This window comes from Sycon ciliatum, chromosome 5 (assembly GCF_964019385.1).
Source record: "Sycon ciliatum chromosome 5, ocSycCili1.1, whole genome shotgun sequence".
Lineage (NCBI taxonomy): Eukaryota > Metazoa > Porifera > Calcarea > Leucosolenida > Sycettidae > Sycon > Sycon ciliatum.
This window is the reverse complement of record NC_088647.1, coordinates 5,006,726-5,027,374: the sequence shown is the minus strand read 5'-3', so window position 1 is coordinate 5,027,374 and position 20,649 is coordinate 5,006,726. Positions and strand designations below refer to the sequence as shown.

Below are 20,649 nucleotides of genomic sequence, written 5' to 3'. Positions count from 1 at the left end.
TACAGCAGGTGCTGTTGCATGTGCTACACATGAGTTGTATGTGTTGCTTGTAATTATCATGCACAGTCATCTAGTGCCTTGCTGTGCCATCGCAGGACACTCCATCCATGTACGGCTTACCTGCACATGACACGCGTTCATGATCAACCAACCTATGTGGTCTAGCTTGTCATCGTATTGTACACATCCGGTTCTGGATTCTTCTATCTTCTTCTACTGCTTCTAGCACCTTCCGTCCAGTTCTGATAATCTGGAGTGATTTGCATTTCTTTGTTCTTGTTGTTTATGTTCCCAAGAAGTGAAGTCAAAATAGAATGCTCTCGCATGTTGGGTGTGTGTGCTCGAGATAAGTAACAAAGTTCAAGGATCGAACTTTACAGGTGCAATGGACTGCACCCGCCGAAATGTAGTATACCACCTCGAGTGCCGGTGTGGTGATGACTATGTGGGCGAAACAGGCCGAAGCGTGGCGATACAGCGTTCAGCATTTATTCCCAATCGAACATGGTTGAATAAGCGGTCGCGTGCTCATGCGTACACCAGTCACCTGGTCACCGTACTTGCAGGGCCACAACTTTCACACCAAGGTTCAACTGAAAGGTTCAAAGATTCAACTCGAGTGACAGGAAGACGTCCAAACAGGCTGCAAGTAAGTTCTGCTGCACCGGGTGCGTCCTGCAACCTGCAACCCCTCGAATGAAATCGACTGCTTTTATATCACTGCAACATTTGACACTCCCCCCCCCCCCCCCCACACACACCCACACCCGTTGCGAAACACTTTTACAATTGCAAGTCCACATAACACAACTTCAAATGTTCTCGTGTATTTATTTGCTACAAAACCAACTTGCAACTGTATGCATGTATGTGTCTCTGGGCTTGGATGAGTCATGGACGCTGATGGCTTGGACTGCTCCATTTGGAATGTGGATGCCTGGCAAGGAAGTGACTTTAGGATGGTAATGGCGCACCTACATTATCTTACAAAATAATATCCCATTTCACAAGCAATGGCACATAGTGCTGTGAAGTGGGGATTGTATGAGGAGCGCCGGAAGAGCGGAGATATAACAGTGTAATGCCAGTCCCAAAGCTACTTTCCCTTGCTCAAGACAGCAAAAGCAACCATCACGGATATGATTGAAAAATAATGAATGGTAACTCAGTCAAGAGACTGGAAAGGAAAGTGGCAGGGGATTTTTTTGGTGCATCACGTGCACACATGTGCAAATACAGTTCACGGCTTGAAAATAGGGTACAGATGAGAGATCTGTAACGTTCCTGACCGAACATCTATGGGAAAAATCTGAGAAAGATCGGAGAAAGCCTATGCCTAATCCCACCAGAAAATCAATACTCTAACTAAAGGCTACTCCAGAATCCTTGCCGCCAATCATACGTGAATGCGCTCTTAGAGAAATGAAAGGAGTGCCTATATCCTCCTGTGGATGCGAACAGCCCAACAAGGAATTTGTTATGCTCTGGTGCTGTCGACGAAGGACCCACGCAGTACGTCAAAAGGTAGTGCTCATAAATCACCTACCAGCACTCAGTGTGCAAACACGACTTGAAACTGACACTGAATTACATGAAAACTGATATAGTCATCACGTCCAAAGAAGACCATCGAATACCCCGTCCAGTGAAGCATCCTCGTTCACTTCAAGACTGGTTCTGAAGCACAAACGAGAGTGAGCACAGAGAACAGAACCAGAGCTAAGACGACCAAAATGAGCCATTGCTAACGCTGGTAATAGAATGATAATTTATCTGTAAACGTTTTTCAGCATTGCCACCAGATCTAGTGAATTGGAAGGTTTCCAAACCTTTAGATTTTGGACATACCCCTTGACAAGAGGCCAAATACCTGGAGGTTTTGTAACTTTGTAGCAGCACGCGGTGCCCAGGGTTCTCTTTTCTTTTCAGTCCACGATCAGTTACGTATTTACATGCTGTAGACTGTATCTGTGCGGCAATATCGAGCCATGCAAAATGTTAGCAGCTTGTGATTGGACGAATACAGTTTCTCACCTGCTGTTTTCCTAGAACTCTGGGCACTGCGTGCTGCTTTGAGAATATGTTTGTCACTTCTCAGTGTTACACCTTGCCTAGTTTCTTGCGCCCATAATATACCGTGTAAATATTACTAGTAAATTTACCATGTCAATTACAATATCCAGTATCACCTTCTCTGAAGAGCCTTTGAAAGGCGAAACAGCTGCCGGAAGGAAATGTTTTACTCGTGACCCCTTTCGTGGTTTAAAATTATTGGTTGGAGTAATGGCTACCGAGGGTAGCAATGGTCGGCTTTAGAGCGCATGGAGAAGGAGAGTTTGTTGGCTTCACCAACAGTTCCAGTCAAAAAGCCGGACGGCTCGATCCGAGTATGTGCTGATTATTCTTGCACTACTAATGCACATTCACCTTTGGAAAGTTACCCCTTACGTACCAGTATATATCAGTCAGAGTGTCACATGCCCAACTAGACTGTCATGCCCCTAGTTAACTTTACCTAACATTAGCCGGACTGCAGAACATAGATGATGATGTTGCTGCCATAGATGTTGCTGCCCCCTCCATCACATATCTGTACAAAATTAACAACACCATGTCGATACTCAGGCACATTAAGTCTACTCTCACATCTCTATGATGATGATGATAGCTTGCTGGAAGTCCAGCGGAGAAGCAAATATACAGCAGGGTTCTAGCCAGGGGGGGGGGGGGGGGGAGAGGTTCAGCGCTGGTGTCGATGTGGCATATGTGAGCATTCATAAATCGGCCCCGTCCCAAGGGTGATTGGAATGGGCAGGCCAGGGGCGAAACTCACATCCCTTCACGTTCCAGTTACCCGCGTTGCTTCCCCAGATGCTGCAACTCCCTGATACCGGTCAATGCAGTGCTGCTCAATGAAATCCGGGGTGAGGAATAAAACAGTGTCGGGTGAAGTCTTTGAAGTCAGGTACAGCTATATGATGTATACCTTGCGGCAGATTATGTTTCCTTGGTGAGGACCGTTTCCATAGTGTGTGTACTTCCCCTGTGATGTATACCTTGTATAGTTGTTCTACATTTTAGTCTTGGCTCACTTTCCCAGCAAAGATGCAAACATGGTACATGTAGTGATGTTAGAGATTGTGAATGTACTACCTAATATGTGCACATTTCCTCCACGGATGGGCAACTTGATGCTTCGTTATCGCTCTTTGTCATCTCTTTCTGTTCCATATGTGGACAATCCTTCCTAGACCTGTAAACCCGGATACTCGCACGTGGAGTTGAACTACATGCTGGATTTGTACAAAATGCATGTGTATGCACTTTGTGCTTGGGCATTCTAGGTATTTCCTAGGCAGTCACTGACTTGCTTACCGACTAATCTGATTTGCTTCCAGGAATGTTTCGACCCAAGAGGGATGAGACCCCGATGCGGCAGAGCTTATGTCAACGTGTGGTCAGGGATGAACAGAATGTATGGTAGGGAAAGCGCTCGTCATTAATCTGGAAAAATTGGTCTATTCAGACAGTCATGATGTATCCAAGGGCAATGGTTATATGCACTTGTACAGTTACTTGCATGCATGGGAACTGAAGATACAACAGTCCAACTATGATTGGAAATGTGAAGAAGGATTGTACTTACGGTTGGCGGATGACAGTAGTACTGGCAGATACTGGAAACTTCACTTCATGCTGCTCAGGGTTGTTCACCATAGTATGTTCCACAAGGCCGGGATGCAAGCTACCCTGGGCACTGTTGTAATTGCTCTCTGATAACATGACATGGCACCCTGCTGCCTTAGTCCAGGCAGCCGAGGTTTCTGTCATCTCCGGCGACTGCCTTGGTGGATAGGATTGTACCTGAGTGCTACGCTGCGCCGGTGTTGCAGTCTTCTGGGTTTTCCGAGTATTGACAAACGTAAACTGCTTCCTGGGCTGCTGCTCACGGTGATTAGTGTCTGAATGGGGCTCATCTGGTCTCTTGAAATGGACTGGGTTTGCCGATATGTGCTTTTGTGTTGTTTGCTGTCTGGATTGCGTGTCTGGCATGTTTTCATCATTGGCATTCCAAAGGTGGTTGTGTTGTTCTGCCGCAGCTACGCTTGGTGCCGGGCATTTCCCAGACTGTGATGAATTCAATACGGATGTTGCGCAACCACTCTTAGCACCTGGTGGCCTTGGCAACGCATGACTTGCTAGCATGCGGTGAGCAAGGGGAGAGCGAGAACGAGGTGGTACAACGGCAACCGGTGCCGGAGGGCCACCGGTCCTCACCAGGGTGTAGCGATTGGTGTTCTGCACCAGTGGACGCATCTCAGCCTTGCCTGATGGGCCTAATTGGCTTTGCGGATCGACGTTCTCAGCGTGTTCTCCCCGCTTACGGTTCATGATGCCTTGGAAATGTGGCGGAATGCTGTTGACTGATGGACGGGATGCTGCCACATCCTGCCTGGTGTCCTCACTGGAATCATTCAGCGTGCATAATGCTACTGGCCTTTGTAGCTGCTCACGGCATTTTTCCTGCCGCCCTGCATATGAGTGTGTGGCGAATGAAGCATGGCCGTGAGTGTTGATGCGTGCCGCACCAGCTGATGACAGTGTCCGTGCTCCTCCGCTGTTAGCACAGTATAGGTCTGGATGCCCGGCGTGTCCGGACTGTGCATGTTGCGTTGTGACAGGATAGCTATCTGGGAACAGGTAGTTAGTACTCTGCTGGTCATCCTCCCTACCCATCATCATGTCAATCTCATCGAGTTGGTGCATGCTCTCAGCTTGCTGCTTGGAGAATCCCACATCGGATTGATCAGTATCAGCAAATCCATCAGATTGATGTTGATAGCATCCAGGCATTGATCTTGGTTCTGATAGATTGCCCCGAATACCCACAGGGTGAATTTCGGGCGAAGTCGGAAAGGAGTCATAACCGCTCAATTGACTGGCTTGGATTCCACTGTCATCGTTGAGGTGGTAATCGGCAAGACTCTGTGTCGGAGCAACACGACGATAGCCGAACCTCTCGTTAAGATTCACTGCTAGTTCTGAACCATGCGTGTTGTCTCTCCTCGATGACAGCTGAAGGACGCGTGCACACACACACACACAAACACACACACACACACACACGTGTGCACACACACACACACACACGCACACACACACACACACACACACACACACACACACACACACACACGTACACAAGCAAACACAAACAGCACTGAGAATACTGCATAGTGGTGTAAATTGTGCGACTGGCATCACTTCCTGGACGTTTGTGCACATCACACGACATGCACCTGATCTTAAACCATGTCTAGTACGACTCGTACTATTGCTAAACAGGCCCACCGGAACCGGTCCGGTTGGTCAGGTTATCAACTTATCACCGGACCAACTTTGTAGCTACCAACACATGTTTACTGCTGAGGAGAGCCTACGTCCCCGCCATATTATACACAAAGTATGAAAGACTGTGGTAAGGCCAGACCAATTGAAACTGCTTCCGGTGGTCCTGCTAAAGTAGCCAGCTGCATATCGTGCATCTGGCTCGCAGACGTGCAAAGAAACTATGAATATCTCCATTTATAGTGACTTCTACACAAAGAGACATTTACCCGCAAGCGCTTTGCAGGTGTCTCCGGCATCTTATCTTGTTTGGAGTGAAGCTGATCCAAAAAGTCATGAACGTTGGGAGTCTGAGTCACAATGGGCCTGCTGTTATAGTCTGGAGACAAGCAGAGGTAAAAGACAACATGTGCTTTCATATGTGTGGACATGTGTGTGTGTGTGTGTATGTGTTTTCAAATTTTGATGCAGTGCTCATCTTCCAATATTAGTAGCATGTTCAAAGACCTTGAAGATCTTGTTTTCATTCCACCAGGGGCGTCACAGGGTGGCTGGGAGTGGTACGACCGGGGGTCCGGGGGTGTCCCCCGAGAAAAAAATAAGGATTTTTCGGCTGACAGGCCACGTTTTAGCACTCTACAGCCGCAAAGGAGGGTTTCCCTAGCACTTATTCGACAACCCCACTCCAGCTCCAAAAACATACTTCTCATGGATTTTTGGTATTTTCTGTACATCGTAGGTAGCCAAGCAAGGCAAATGGAACCCATTCAATGATTCAGGGCCATCATGGCCATTGCCCTCGAAAAAATCGCAAAATCCGAAGTACAAGCGTGCTGCGCGTTCTAGCGCCTATGCAAAAACGTACATGTATGTCGTGTCCTGCAAAAGTCTGCCGCGTCGCGTACACTATGTACACGTCCGGCCTGGACAGTCGCGAAGTAATTATTTTAGTTGCTTTTAGAGAGAGAAGAAGATCCTTTGTTTTTGTTCGGTGGGATTGAAAGATCTGCCAGTGGACCGGAGAGGTACAACAATGGATGCAGAAGAAAGCGCTTGCGGAATCTTCTCTGTCTTCGTGGCAACAGGACTTTAGTTTGCGAGAGACTTTCGTCCTGTCGTCGCGGACGAAATTCTTGTTGCCGCTACCAGAAAACTCGGGGAACGAAACGATCGTAAATCGTTATAATATAGGTGAAGCGGGTCGTGTCGGTGAACAGCTGCAGAATATTCTGCCGCCGTGGAGCAGCAGTCCAAACACTTTTCAGCTTCGGAGAATGAAGCGCTTCCCTTTTCCGTACCGTTGACAAGCGCTGCGTTCGCGGGTGTAATGCATTTTCGAATCCGCTTGCAGTAGATCGTCAGGAGCCAGAGGTACTAGGTAGGTGTCGTTGTGGAAAGAATATAATTATTATGTTGTAGCTGACAAGTGACATACATGTAGTGTCTCTTGACGTGCTGATCGCCATTGTAACATGGTAGATCTTGGAAAATTTTAGTTCTGGACCCAGTGATTGCCGCCAGCTCAGCTCTGTTTCCGTCAAGTTTGCAGCGAATGCGTCCGTGAGGAATCCATCGTCTGGTTGTCTCTAACCGTGACTCCAGCCGCCTATCGTAATGGATAGCCGCCTGGAGTCTTGGGCAATAGCTAGCTGCTAGTGCTAGGCATCAAGTCTGTATGCTCCTTGCAATGAAAGTAACAGTTGCGATGTTTTGTACAAGTCCGAAGATCCTTGAATTTTTTTATTGCTTTTTCGGATGAATTGGGTGGACCATCCTGGACGAAAAGTGGTACGACCATGGTCGTAGTGGTCGTACCGTGTGTGACGCCCCTGACACTACATGACTGTATACCTATGGTGAATAGCTGTGCAACTGAGCTAGCATGGATCTCAAAATTGAGGGAGTTCAACGGACAAAGAAGCCTAGAGTGTCACCCATAGAAAACAAACCCACCTGCAGAGTCGCTTTTTCCACCAATGTTGTTAGAAGTCTTTTGCTGCCTCATCTGTGTGCATACGAATAGGTGCAGGGCCATAGGCAAACATTGGGCACTATTCACATGTACAGGTAGACTCCCTCTAATTCGAATACGGTGTAATTCGAACATTCCGTGTAATTCGAACTTTTTCGTCGTACCGATCTTCTGCAAGTCACTTCAAGTCAAATTCGAAGACATAATTCGAAGTACGAAAAGTGCGCCCGATGGATAATTCGAACTCTGCCTTCGTACAGAAGAGCAGTTCACAGTACAGTGACTATGTCCTTCGAGCGCTTATTTCGAAGTGAGATGGAGTTGCTCTACTCGTAATTCGAAGTTCATTTTTCTCCTTCTCTAGCCAAGATCAAGAGTAACTCAAAAATTGATCCCTGGTCCGCTCCAGGATCGACAATAGCGTTGAAGAAACCCACCTTCTCTCGAAATTTGATCCAAGCCCGTGCAAGACAAAGTGCAAAGATTTGATTGAAGACGACTTCTTCCAGGTGGTTGGCTCCCTTCGCGGATCTCAATGGCTTGTCATGCCGCGCCAGTTCATGCGCAAAGAAGTTTGGGACTGAACAACAACTGGAAGTCGTAAAACTTGCCTATGCCTATGCTCCACTTCCGTTCTTCAGAACGACGTGCTGCTCTCCGACGGGCTTTCATGACGCAGAGAAGGCAGCGCTGTTCTTTTGCGTTGACATCGTTTCAGGACAACTGCAGCGATTGAAAACTGCTTCACAGAACTTCGTAGAAGATGAAAATAATATCCAATGACTTCGTGTCGATCCAGTGTTTTGGTGAAATGAACTGATCTCGTTGTTCATGATCACCTATGTTTCGTTGATGCAAATAAAATGTGCAAAATAATCAGGACACAATTTCGAGCATTTTGACGTACATATCAGTACATGGGACTGCATTTGGATAATTAGAAGTTCCGGATAATTCGAATTTAGGGCCTGGCAATTTGAGGTTCGAATTAGAGGGAGTCTACCTGTACTAGTACACCGAGCTAGATGAACACGTGTGCTGGGTGAAATCACACGCAAGCGATGTTCCATGGAAGCATGATCCAGTGTGACACATGCAGGGCGACCCCTCAGGAGAAGGATCACATGATAAGCCTCGGCCGCATTGCAAGACTAGCTGAAAATGAGGGAAATCATCAGCGGCAGTGCCCCATCAACTATCACATTTTACACATACGGATACCAGTACCTTCTTCATTTTGGGAACACTTCTTTCTGGCTTAGGCATACTGCTGGGAGCGGAGTAGCCTGGGAACTTTGAATGATGCAGCGACGCAAACTCCATGGACATTTTAGTGGTGACGTCGAGACCAACTGCACCACACAGGAAGAAAATGGCAATAAAAATGTGACCGGAAGTATCTGATCCACTCACCTCACGGCGCTTAGGACCTACATCTGTGCCTTGATCCTGGAGAGTAGTGGCATTCCTGCGCATGCAGAGACTCAGTCTAACTGAGTCTCGTGCGAACCGTGAAAAAATATCTTTACCAGAAGCATGAATCTGAAATCTCTTCTGCTCAAAAGTGCATGTGTCTGTCTCTCTGTCCCCAGCAAGATTGTTCTGTTCTGCCTTGTTGAGAGTGAGTTTGTTATTTTCCTTCTGCTACCGTATTCTCTCAGTATAAATCTATCGCTTGTTGCTAAAACATATGCCTTTGGCGACTGTGCGGCCAGATGCACTCCACGGTACATCCCATGCATGTTACACAGTACACCTGAGATGCAATCTGAGATGCGTGTACCTGCACGGTGTAGTATGCATGTGCAAGATACGCATGGCTGTGCATAGTGCGTACACTGACACCAACAGGCACATAAATGTGTCATGGCCGCACTTTGGCGGGTTTGTGACTTGGCTTAGATCAGTCTAGTGGCTACCCAGGTAGACGACCAATATAGTCGCCATCCAAGTTGCTAGCTCACACAGAACGACAGGTTTCTAATTCCACTTGAACAGTGTTTATTTGAACCATTGCAGTACTAGATCGAAAGATCAAGTGTGTAGAGTCAAAAGACCCAAAGCAGGAGAGAGTCGGAGTGACTCTCTCAGAATCGAGAGGAGTAGTGAGCTCCCCCGAGAATCGAGGATGAATGTTAGCAAAACAGCTCCTTATATATGCTACATTATGTGATCAAAAGTATACAGCGGCAAGAATGCGTAAGGATTATTTCTATATTACAAACAGTGGTGCAATATGTGCAATCAGCCAACTAGAATAGTACAAAGATCAATCAATACGGGGAGCTCGCTCACCCACATTACATGAAAGGACTCCGAGGCTCTTCGTGCGACGGGGGCCTGGAGTACGCTGTCGGAAGTTGCTGCAGCCAGAGCACGCCGCCTTGATTGATGGTCACCCCTCATCTCCTGCCCGTAGGCGTAGGCTCTTCCCTCTCATTACCCCGTAGGGTGCTTCACGGTCAAGCCGTGACCTCTCCCAAAAAGGGATAACGGAGTCCGCAGTGCGCGAAGCACTTGCAGGACCCTTTACGTCGTACGACGCGAGAAGAGGTGCCACGCTTGCTCGACTAACAAAGGTATCAGCTCCCTTGCAGGACTAAGCAGGGTCCCCTCAAGCTCAACAGTGTAGTGAGTACAATGCTGACGACTTGTACTGAAGGTGTTGCCGACGTACGACAACACTTGCGACTCTAGGCCACGAGTTGTAAGCCATGATTGCTCAACTAACGAAAGTGCCAAATCCTTCGCAGGACTAATCATGGTTCTTACAGAACTCTAGAATATTTCGGAGCCCAGCTTTTGGCTGCTGAACTCAATGCATGGTCGCTGTCACGACGAGTCTGATCCGGGTCATGACAAATGTAGCTGAGTCGACAGCAAGTGAGCAGTAAGAATCAGGGATAGGGATAGGAGCTAGCAGGGGTTTTAACACTGCATTACCCCACAAAATATGATCCCAGGAGTTCCCATCAGCTGTCGATACATAATGTCACGTGTACAGCCGTAAACTCACCATACTCCGTATTTATCAGCTGCACGTTAAGCTGATCCGACTTAATAGCACGCTGAAAAGACACCGTCCTGGTCCAGGTGCCCGTTCTCAATAGCATGTTCAACCTGGTTGGCAGGCCACAGGATTCAATGCACACGTGAATTTAATAGCACTTGCTGCAAACACAAAGCACAAGGGCATACTGGGAACAAGCATAATGTATTCAAAACCTCCAATGCAAACCTCCTGCTCTGCAAGGTGCGAGGTGAAGGTGCGCAATTGTGACTGGGTCATGTGAGGCGAGCAGACCGCAAGTGATGGGACTAAATCGACAGTAATGTCAAATTATCATTGGTGCCACTGACTGATAGTGGGTTGCAAGGACATTGAAAAACTAGAATACACGGCATGTCATTCCATATTGCGAAAGACAACTTTCAAAAGAATGACAAACTTTGCTTACTCCATGGCGTGGCACCTGCACTTACCAAATTCGCTGCTTGAAGACCACTTGATTGTCGCCATCACCAACAACTAGGACAGAACAGTGGTGGGGTGAAATTACTGCCCTGTTATCTAGCAGATACTGGAAGTTCTTCAAGTTCACCGTCAGCTCAACGGTGGCGTCTTCAGCCAATGCTTTCCCAATCTGATATAGAATAGTGTGTGAGAATAGCAAGTAAGCAAGTGTTACTTGCAGTGTGTTTCCTAAAGCCTATAGTTCTTCGAAATCATTGTGCTTGCCCTAGTACCCAGTTTTATCCGTTACATGCTAAGCACCTTTGCTATACATGTATATGCACGAGCGCAGACCGCATTCATCTACATTGCACACTGTCAACAACATGTCTGGTTGTTTTGCTTGGAAAAGTCCGGAACCATATCTCTGAGAACATGAATTTCGTGTACATTTGTCAGGCTTGACTGCACACACATGTATATGTACAACGTCTGACACTGCACAGCATTGGGTAGTGAAGTCCGATCTCACGAATAAAGCAAAGTCAACTTTACTGCACAGCCTAGTGTTCATAGTACGAGAGTCACGTCACCCTGTACTGTGACATTCATGGGGTTGGATTTCACTCCCCACCACTGTAGAACTGATGTGTGATCACACATCATACCTGTTTGCAACACAGTCCAAGCCTCGGAAGAGCAGCCACCAGCCCTAGAACCTGCAGCACAAGTTGATAAAGAGGAGAATCAGAAAGTGGTGGTGGTGGCGGCGGTGGGCAAGTGAGTGATAGAACGCATGAGCGGGTGAGAAAATGAGAAAAAAAATCACAAAACTACAGGAATAGTATCTCTCCAAAAGAGCGAGAGCATTGGTAGTTACTGAAACTAGATGTATAGCGGGGCAGCTATTTCTCTCAGAAACAGAACAACTTGGCAATGCACGCTTACTTGGTTGCCAAATGGTGGGTTTCGGTTGACAATCTGCATAGACACACACATACACGCGAGCGTACACACACAGTCAGACACACATACATGCACACTCACTTGTATTTGTACTTGCTCACTGCCAAAACTGGTAACGTGAGTCTCCCCGGGAGAGAGGAGAGAGATTCAAAAAGAAACTTGGAAAGATGACTCAATTGTCCATTGAATCGACCAACAGCCGACACCCGCTGAAATCCCCAAACTTTGGGTGGACTTGAAAGTGATCCCACTAATGGGCTCACCACACCTCAGCAAGTGGGTGAGGACAAGGCGCAGAAAAGAGAAAAGGATTGACTGCATCAGGGTATCCGTCCCGGGATCCAGCTGCACCCCCCCCCCCCCCCTCCACACGCACACACCATGCTCACCGAAAACGGAACCCGTACGAACAATGCCAGGTTGCATACATATATCTGCACAGCAATGATGTTCCACTGCTCTTTATCTGCTATGTACACATAGGCACATGACTACATGACTACCGACTACAGTTCTATCCTCAGGGAGATGTGCAAAAGCATGCAGAAAGCCGGGAATTTTAGGCAATTTCTTGTAACATTATCAGGGGGACGGGAGGCCTACAATTGAGTTACACTGTACACAATCGTGTTACACGAAGGCTTGCTATGTCACCAATTTACCATTTCAATCCGGCGTGGGTTAGTGTCTTCCAGCAGTTCCCAGGTGGTAAGCCCAGCATGGCTCAGTGCAGTGGCCATTGTAATACCTGCACCAGCAAGGGGGAAAAGAAAAAAAAGAGAAAAAGAAAACATGCAGCACAGCCAATGTACAGGAAAAGTTGATTGGCAGTTGTACAGCAGACTCCAATAAATCATCACAGATCACTTGGGACCCGCACCTCGTCCAATGTAAAATGCATTTCAAAACGAGCTGGGTCGTGCATCCATGATCCTCCAGCCCCGAGTGATCTGTCAAGATACCGCATCTACTGTACGAAGCAGACCGTGGACAGCTTGCTCGCGTGACCCCTACAGATCTGATAGCCACTTTTAATATGAACAATTAATCAATTATCCATGGAAGGAGTATGTACTCCTTGCATTCATGAAGGTGATAGCCACTTTATTCCAGATATGCATGCGGAAAAGACAACCACAGATTGGGGAAGCAGTGTCGCGAACCATGTACATACCCTTTACATAAACCACTCGAAGCAGACCATATTTTCCTTAGTGCCCAATTTTCTTGTGGATCAAGACTGAACTGAATATTTACAAGGGGAGAGCGATAATATAGGTGAGTCGGAGTGCATGCCTGTAGCAGTAGTGTGCCGTGAAAGTGTCTTGCGTACAGCGTCAGCAGAAATATACAAGCGATGAATATACAAACGCATCGAAATTAGCTCCCAAGGAGTAGCGAAGAATCAAAGAGAAGCAAGAAGAGCACCAAGTTGTGGAACTAAAACAGCTCCACGTGCATGTAGCTGAAAGGGTGACACATAAAGATACGCACGGTGCAACGAGTCCAACTGTGAGCATGAAAATGGATAGTGAAGGCCATCAAAGATGCCGATAGTCGTACACACAGTCCGTGTTGGATGTCGGTGCGTGTGCAAGCCAAGGTGCATGGGTTCAAACTGAATCAAAGGGTGCCCGGAACGGAAACATTAGAAATGCAACGAAGTGCAAGGTGAGAGAAAGGGTGCCCAGAATTGAACCTTAGATATACAAACGAGTGCAAGATGAGAAAAAGGGTGTCACAAAGGGATGCGAGTGATTGAACGTACAAATCATGCACTGAACAAGGATACATGTATACGTAGCTGTGAATTCTTGGTTATATACATGCATTGTGCTCGTGACTACGAATAAATCCGATCGCATTCGCGACACTCCCGCCCGCTGAAAGTGACTACCATAGTTATGAAATAGCATACACGTGAGTGAACAATTACAACTGTGAAATGAAGTGTTGAAAGAGAAAAATTGAGTGGAAACAGTTATTTGTATCAGACTGAATTAGTGTTAGGTAGGTAATCATGGTTTGCATTTCATCGAGCCTTCGTTTAATTTAAAAACTCAATAGGTCCAACGTAATCTATGCCTGTGAAATCATACGGTAGCAACTCCATTATTCTTTCCTTGTGCAAAAGGAGGGGGTTTCGGAAGTTGAAACGGGCCACCATCGTGCTGTTTACATGACAAACAGTGTTGTCGTTGTGTAAATTGTATCCATTTCGATTCCGCTCGTTGGTATTCGTCACGTGAGATGGTATTGCCAACCGATTTTTTTTGGATTTTATCAATAAATTTCTGTACGTACGCTGTGACTCTGACTAGTTTCCCGAAAGAAGTGAATTGCTCCGGGTCCATGCCTGCTGGTGATCCGTCAGGACCCTCCCCCTGCACGAGAATAGCAGTGACAGGAGTATCCTCCATTGGATCGTGGCTTGTCGTTGGCAACGTAGTGAGTACATGTACTGCATCATCCGTAATTCCATGATACTCCGTACTTCCTGATGGTAAATACCCGAACGTTGATTTTACCATGTACATGCCATTCTGCAGTGCAATACTGCCGTCCATTATGAATCTGTGATAGTAATCTACACCAATCAGTATGTCCACGTCACACTTCTCTGGTTCCTGTACAGGTAGTTCCGCAAGAGGCAGGTCATGCAACTTCATATCATTTGGAAGCGGGAATCGTTGAATTGGGTGACACAGGATTGATGTGACATTTGCGCAGACCTCCGTGCAAGATTTGTCTGGTTGTTCAATTCGTAGATTGACTCTTGGCATGGTTTCGATTTTCCGTTTTTCGTTACCAAAGCTTGACACTGAGATTGTGTCCTCGCCAATCTTGTTACATTGCAGTTTGTGGCATAGGGATTCAGTGATAAAGGATCTAGTTGCTCCGGTGTCGAATAAAATCCGAGCATGGCATTCCTTGGTTCCACTTTCATTTGATACTTCTGTAGCTGCAGTTTGTAAAACCGTTTTCTTGTGATCTGAGATTGCCACTCCCATTGTTGTTTGAATTGGGGATGACACATTCCCTGTGCCAAATTTCTCTGGACAGATACTGCAATGGTGTGTTGTGCGTTTGCAGTAGTAGCATGGTTTAGTGCGCTCACATGCCCTTGCACTGTGTCCAGATTTCAGGCAAATGAAGCACCGTCCATTCAATTGATCTTTTCTGGTTTCTGCATCTGTGTACCTGGTACACTCATCAGCGAAATGCGATTGTCCGCAGTAGATGCATTTACGTTCCATTTTTATCGTGTTTGCTGCCATTGAGTGAGCTACGTGTGTCGTTGGGTTGTATGTTCGATCCCTTTGTCGTTCGTTTCCGCCGGTAGTTGCAGCTTCCGCTGCTTCCATTGCATCTACGTAGTGGTTCATTGCCTCACGTAGACTTCGCACTGTCCATTTTGTGGTAGTGCCTTTCTTTAATTCTAATTGAGACATAACCGATTTCGGTAATTTGGAGGTAATCAGTGGAATGAATAGTGCCTGTGACATGTCCTCATGTAGCGCACCTAGACTTCTGATGTTTGCCTCGACGTCATTCAAGAATTTCCGCAATGATTCAGGTCGGCTAGACGGTTTCTCCAAATTGACTAATGCCAAGTACCGAGCATTGATTACAACATGGTCTTTCCCAAACCGATCCATTAGCAAATCCCATGCAACCTTGTAATTTGAATTTGACAGGGCCAAACCAGAGATACATTCCAGTGCTTTTCCTTTCACGTGTGTTTTCAGGTAAGATAGCTTCTCCACATCAGACAAAGATTTATTTGCGTGAACAGTGGCAGTAAACATATCTTGAAATTCCTTAAATTTCATTACATCACCATCAAAAGTGAACAATTCCAGTTTAGGCAATTTGACCGTGTTACCAGTTTTAACGCATGCTCCGTACGCGGAGGCATACACGACCCACACACAGACACAGCAGTAGTTGGTTGGCACCACAGGGTAACTGGGCGAAGGAGCTGGCAGTGTGTAACCATGGAGGCGGCCGACCCGACAGAGGCGGGGACCGAGAGTGAGACCGAAATGGCGGCTGACCTGCCAAGGGCAGTAACCGAATAGAGTGATTCGGAGTGAGACCGAAATGGCGGCTGACCTGCCAAGGGCAGTAACCGAATAGAGTGATTCGGGAGAGTAGAGAGAATGCTGCCAGCTACTGAGAGTTCAGTGCCCAATCCCTGCTTGTTTTTGTTTAGCAGAGTGAGTTTGGAAGACGAATGAGGTTAGTAGTATAAGCGGGGTGCTACAGAATAAGAATTGTAACACAATGAAGTCGGTGTGGGTGGGTGGGTGAAAACACGGAGCAAGAGTCATGCGAGCCAATGCAACTAACAAAGAGAGCCAGGCACGAAGGCTGCTGAAGGGCGTACGTATGCAAAGCGAGCTGCTGGGAGAGTTTGCGCATGCGCACAACGGCGCATCCGTGAGCTGGCGCGAACACGCGCGTGATAGACATCAGCATACAGTGAAAACATTACGTCACCGCGTTAACATACTTTAGCTACGCAAAACTTGCATTAACGCATGCTCCGTACGCGGAGGCATACACGACCCACACACAGACACAGCAGTAGTTGGTTGGCACCACAGGGTAACTGGGCGAAGGAGCTGGCAGTGTGTAACCATGGAGGCGGCCGACCCGACAGAGGCGGGGACCGAGAGTGAGACCGAAATGGCGGCTGACCTGCCAAGGGCAGTAACCGAATAGAGTGATTCGGAGTGAGACCGAAATGGCGGCTGACCTGCCAAGGGCAGTAACCGAATAGAGTGATTCGGGAGAGTAGAGAGAATGCTGCCAGCTACTGAGAGTTCAGTGCCCAAGCTAGTTACCCTGGTGGGCCAACCAAATAAATCAGTGCTCAGAAATAACGCGAGCATTGAACGAGGAGTATAGCAGGAGCTGCTAGCAGTCAAGAAATCTAGGTACCGATAGCGGTACTGAGAGTTGGTATGTATACCGGAGGAGACATTCGTCAAGGTGCAGCGCTACTGGTCAGTCACTCACTGTGGCTAGCTTCTCTGATACTAGCCGCACCTCGGATGGCTCAACACGGATATAGCGCAGCACGGCGTCGCTGCGCCATCGCCCCATATGGCGGATCACGTGCTCTGGTACGCCTGCGATAGCTGCAGACGTGGCTGCTCCGATCCGGAATGAGTGGCTGGCATAGCTGGACGGATCTGTAATCCCACAAAGCGGTAGGAGGGTCCGCACCTCCCTCGTGACGTCCGCTCGTGCCAGAGGCTGGCCATTGTGGTAGACGAGCAGCTGATCTCTAGGAGATTGGGACTCTGCCGACACTGCCGTCAGGTACCGCACCATCGCCGTAACAGGGCAGCTGATGACATAGGTACAGCCGCCCACGTGGACTACCGTGCCCCTACCGTCCGGGTCCGTCTTTGATTGCAGCAGCGTGATGGTGATACGAAATGATTGTTGGTCCAGGGCCACGTTGCCAAACGTCAACGAGGTGAGCTCACACTACAGCGCAGGAAGCCATAAAAGGCCAGGGTGAAGGCGCACTGCAGCATTGCCTAGTCAACTGAGTGCCGCATGGAGGAAACTTGGAGGCGTTGGCAGAGTTGCCGGAGGATGGGTGTTGTGATAGGCAAACGAGGGCGGCCAGGTCCCGACGAACGGGCTATGCCTCTTAACACTCGTGACAGCAGGGACGTCGGCTGATTCGGGTACTCGAGGCCCATTTCGACGTGTAAGTTCCAGATGGCTGACATATATGTGCGAACCGAGGCCGGCCGCAGTGTGCGCATGAGGAGGGCTGCGTAGTAGCACAGTGGAACGTCGCTTCCAGGCAGGGCCACAACGCCATGCTGCTGACAGAAATCCAGGTACCGCCGCTCTGAAGCTGAGTATGTCCTCCTGGATGACGGTGCTATTGCCAGAGAGAACCTTGTGCTTTGGAAGGTTGCTTGTTGCACGGTCAAGGTCGTACAGGCGCCTCAGGAAGGTACGACTGACAGGAATAGCCCGGGCCGCGAACGAGAGATTGCCCAACACGGAGGCGAGTTCGCGCCGGGACGCCATGCCTGATTGAAGGAGGCCGTTGACTTTGCCGAGATACGCCCCATGTTTGGCGGACGGTAACCGGATCTCAAACGTCAGCGAATCCAGCTCCAGGCCGAGGAAGGTGAGACATGTGGATGGGCCTTCGACTTTCTCAGAGGCCACCGGTATCTGCAAATAGCGGAGCATGTCTAAGATATGTGAGCGATGATGTTCCGCAACGGGCAGGTGGGGCGGACTAACGTTCAGAAAGTCGTCCAGGTAGGGGAGTAATTGGCTTAGGTGGCATGCATCCTCGAGAATAAACTGGACTGCTGTGGCGAATTTATCGAATATGTATGGCGCAGAACGCAATCCAAATGGTAGCACTTTGTCATGATAGAATTGTCCCTGCCAGAAGATGCCCAGAAGAGGCCAGTCACAGGGGGCAACAGGACAGAGACGGAATGCATTCCTGTCGACCTTCGTCAAAAGAGCGCCACACCCTGCCTGCATGATCAGAGAGATAGCTGTATCGACAGTTTCGTACTGCAGGCTGAATTCATCCCGAGATATACCGTCATTCACACTCGAGCCGGCAGGGGGCGAGAGGTCGTGGATGATACGCAGTTTGCCATCAGACTTCGGGATAGCACCCAAACCAGAAATATGCATGTGAGGGAATGGCGGAGATGCAAATGGGCCCGCAGTTTCTCCGCGGTCACAACAGTTAAGCAGATGAGTAGTAACCTCAGCAGGGCAAGCACAAGCCGAAGAGTGATTAGGAGACATAACAGAAGATGCAATGGGGCGAAAGCTGCCAATACGAAAGCCATACTGCATGCCTTGTGAACCATAAGAGCGAAATACTGCATTTGGATGAGGAGAGGGAAGATTGATAAAGCGCTGAACATGAACAGGCGTGCTAGTGGGCACCTATAAAGCAGCGTCACCACTGGGGTGAGAGTTATTTCTTGGTCGAGTCACCAGACTTGGAGCATTGGCGTGCGGGGTGACGGCCGCGGCACTGGATGCAGACGTGTGCTCTGGAGCAGGGGGAGAGCAAGCAGCTGCCGAAGTTGAAATTACGACAGATGGCTTTGCCGTCAAAGCCAGGCTGGTGCGAGAACTGGCTCCCCGTAGGCGCTGTTGGGGCTGGGAGCCCCCCACGAAAGGGGCAGCTGCTGGGCTGACTTGGATGGACCATGGAGCAACGCTGGCACGGAGGCCGCCCACGGCCCGTGAGACAAGACTGCCACAGGTTCGGGTCAATGACGGACCAGGAATAGCGGTGAGGGAGGGACGCCGTGGCCATACGGAATTTGCGGTCGTAGGACAGCCAGGCATCATTGTGGAACCGGACGTTGGCATCGACAATGATGGCCTGATACGCCCAGAGATCACCTGCCAGCTGTGGTGAGGCGTCGGCCAGCACCCTCGAGTATGTGGTGAACGCTTCCACCCATGTGGCAAGATCATAGATGTGTCGTTTGGCGGGTTGCCGGTGGGAAGATTTGGGGACGAGCTGCACAGATCGGCCCGCGCCCACGTCGAGTTGCATCACATCATGATCCCCCTCGAAGCCCAGGGATTCAGGCAGCAAATCGCTTAATTCTGTGAACTCACCTCGCACAATCCGGTCTCGAAGGCGAGGCGGCACCACGGGGAGGTCTCCAGATGACGGCCACTGTTGTGTCGGGTGGCTGGCAGCCGGTACTGATACTGGTAAAACCGGCGCTGCAGTGGCGATTGATCCGGCAGCACAAAGCGAGGCCCCGCTGAACGTCGGAACATGAGCGAGTCCCGAGTTTACGCCAGTTCCTGGGCCGGCGAGTTGGGCTGCGCCAGCCTGCTCCAGCAGGGTAACCTTGTCGGCCAGAGGCTGAATAGCAACAGCCACGGCGGCGGAGATCTGGCTCGCCAGCGTGGGCTGGGGTGGGTGGCCGGCCGGCATTGACTGAGACGGAGGCACTTGGCCAGGTAGAGCCGAAGCACGAGGAGCACGAGGCGGCGCGAGGTTCTGGGCCGGGGCTCTGGCCTGGGTGGTTCCAGGAGCAGGGGAGGATGTTGCTCTAGCGTAGGGGCTAGAAGATGACCTGGCGGACCTGCGCGACATCTCTTGCCTCAGCGTGGGAAAATTTGAGAAAATTTGAGTAAACCACTCCGCGGATACAGCACTCAGAATTCCAGCCCGCCCAGGGACTGGACACCACAACTAGGCAACAAGAGACCGAAACGACGATGTCACCTTGTACAAGGAAGTCTGAACAGAACTGAAGAACTCCGGAGTTTGAAAACACGGAGCAAGAGTCATGCGAGCCAATGCAATTATAGCAATAAAAACTGCTTTATGGCAGTTTTCTAAAAAAAGTTATTGTGTTCTAGTCCATGGACCCCGTCTAAAAAGTAAGAAATTAACGAAATGTGATAGCCGAAAATTAAAATTTCACACAAAACCTCACAATAATCACAACACTTGAAATGCTGCTTTCAACACTAAACTTGTACTGCACCAACAATTGTCAACATGCAGTCATGCATGCATAGGAAAGAGGATCACGAGGGGAAAAGGTCTTCTACATGTAGCTTTTCATTCTGTGTGTGATTATTGTGAGGTTTTGTGTGAAATTTTAATTTTCGGCTATCACATTTCGTTAATTTCTTACTTTTTAGACGGGGTCCATGGACTAGAACACAATAACTTTTTTTAGAAAACTGCCATAAAGCAGTTTTTATTGCTATAATTTCTTTTGTTTTTTCTGTCACCAATCAATGGAATGCCCTATACGAGGTGGTTTGGCTTTTTTTAACATGGTTGTAAAATGACGTTTTTTCAGTCACTTCTAGACAAGCTACGTCCAAATGAATTGTTGCAAGTGGAAGTGCT

General features: G+C 48.5%; 1 protein-coding gene across 2 annotated transcripts in view; it reads right to left on the bottom strand.

The window, feature by feature from the left end:
* Positions 1-811: 811 nt before the first annotated feature.
* Positions 812-20,649, bottom strand: part of LOC135817291 (probable ATP-dependent DNA helicase HFM1) — a 61,632-nt gene continuing 41,794 nt past the window's right edge. Inside the window, exons 28-38 of one of the 2 annotated variants that reach the window (XM_065330450.1) lie at positions 12,404-12,489; positions 11,724-11,756; positions 11,444-11,494; positions 10,805-10,965; positions 10,338-10,441; positions 8,549-8,673; positions 7,303-7,354; positions 5,619-5,728; positions 3,647-5,076; positions 2,516-2,590; positions 812-1,677 (exon numbers count right to left, since the gene is read on the bottom strand). In XM_065330450.1, coding sequence (XP_065186522.1) covers positions 1,611-1,677; positions 2,516-2,590; positions 3,647-5,076; positions 5,619-5,728; positions 7,303-7,354; positions 8,549-8,673; positions 10,338-10,441; positions 10,805-10,965; positions 11,444-11,494; positions 11,724-11,756; positions 12,404-12,489 — 2,294 coding nt within the window. In that variant the 3' untranslated portion in view covers positions 812-1,610. Of the gene's footprint in view, positions 1,678-2,515; positions 2,591-3,646; positions 5,077-5,618; positions 5,729-7,302; positions 7,355-8,548; positions 8,674-10,337; positions 10,442-10,804; positions 10,966-11,443; positions 11,495-11,723; positions 11,757-12,403; positions 12,490-20,649 lie in introns of those variants that run through there. The other variant, XR_010553526.1, reaches the window with a different exon arrangement.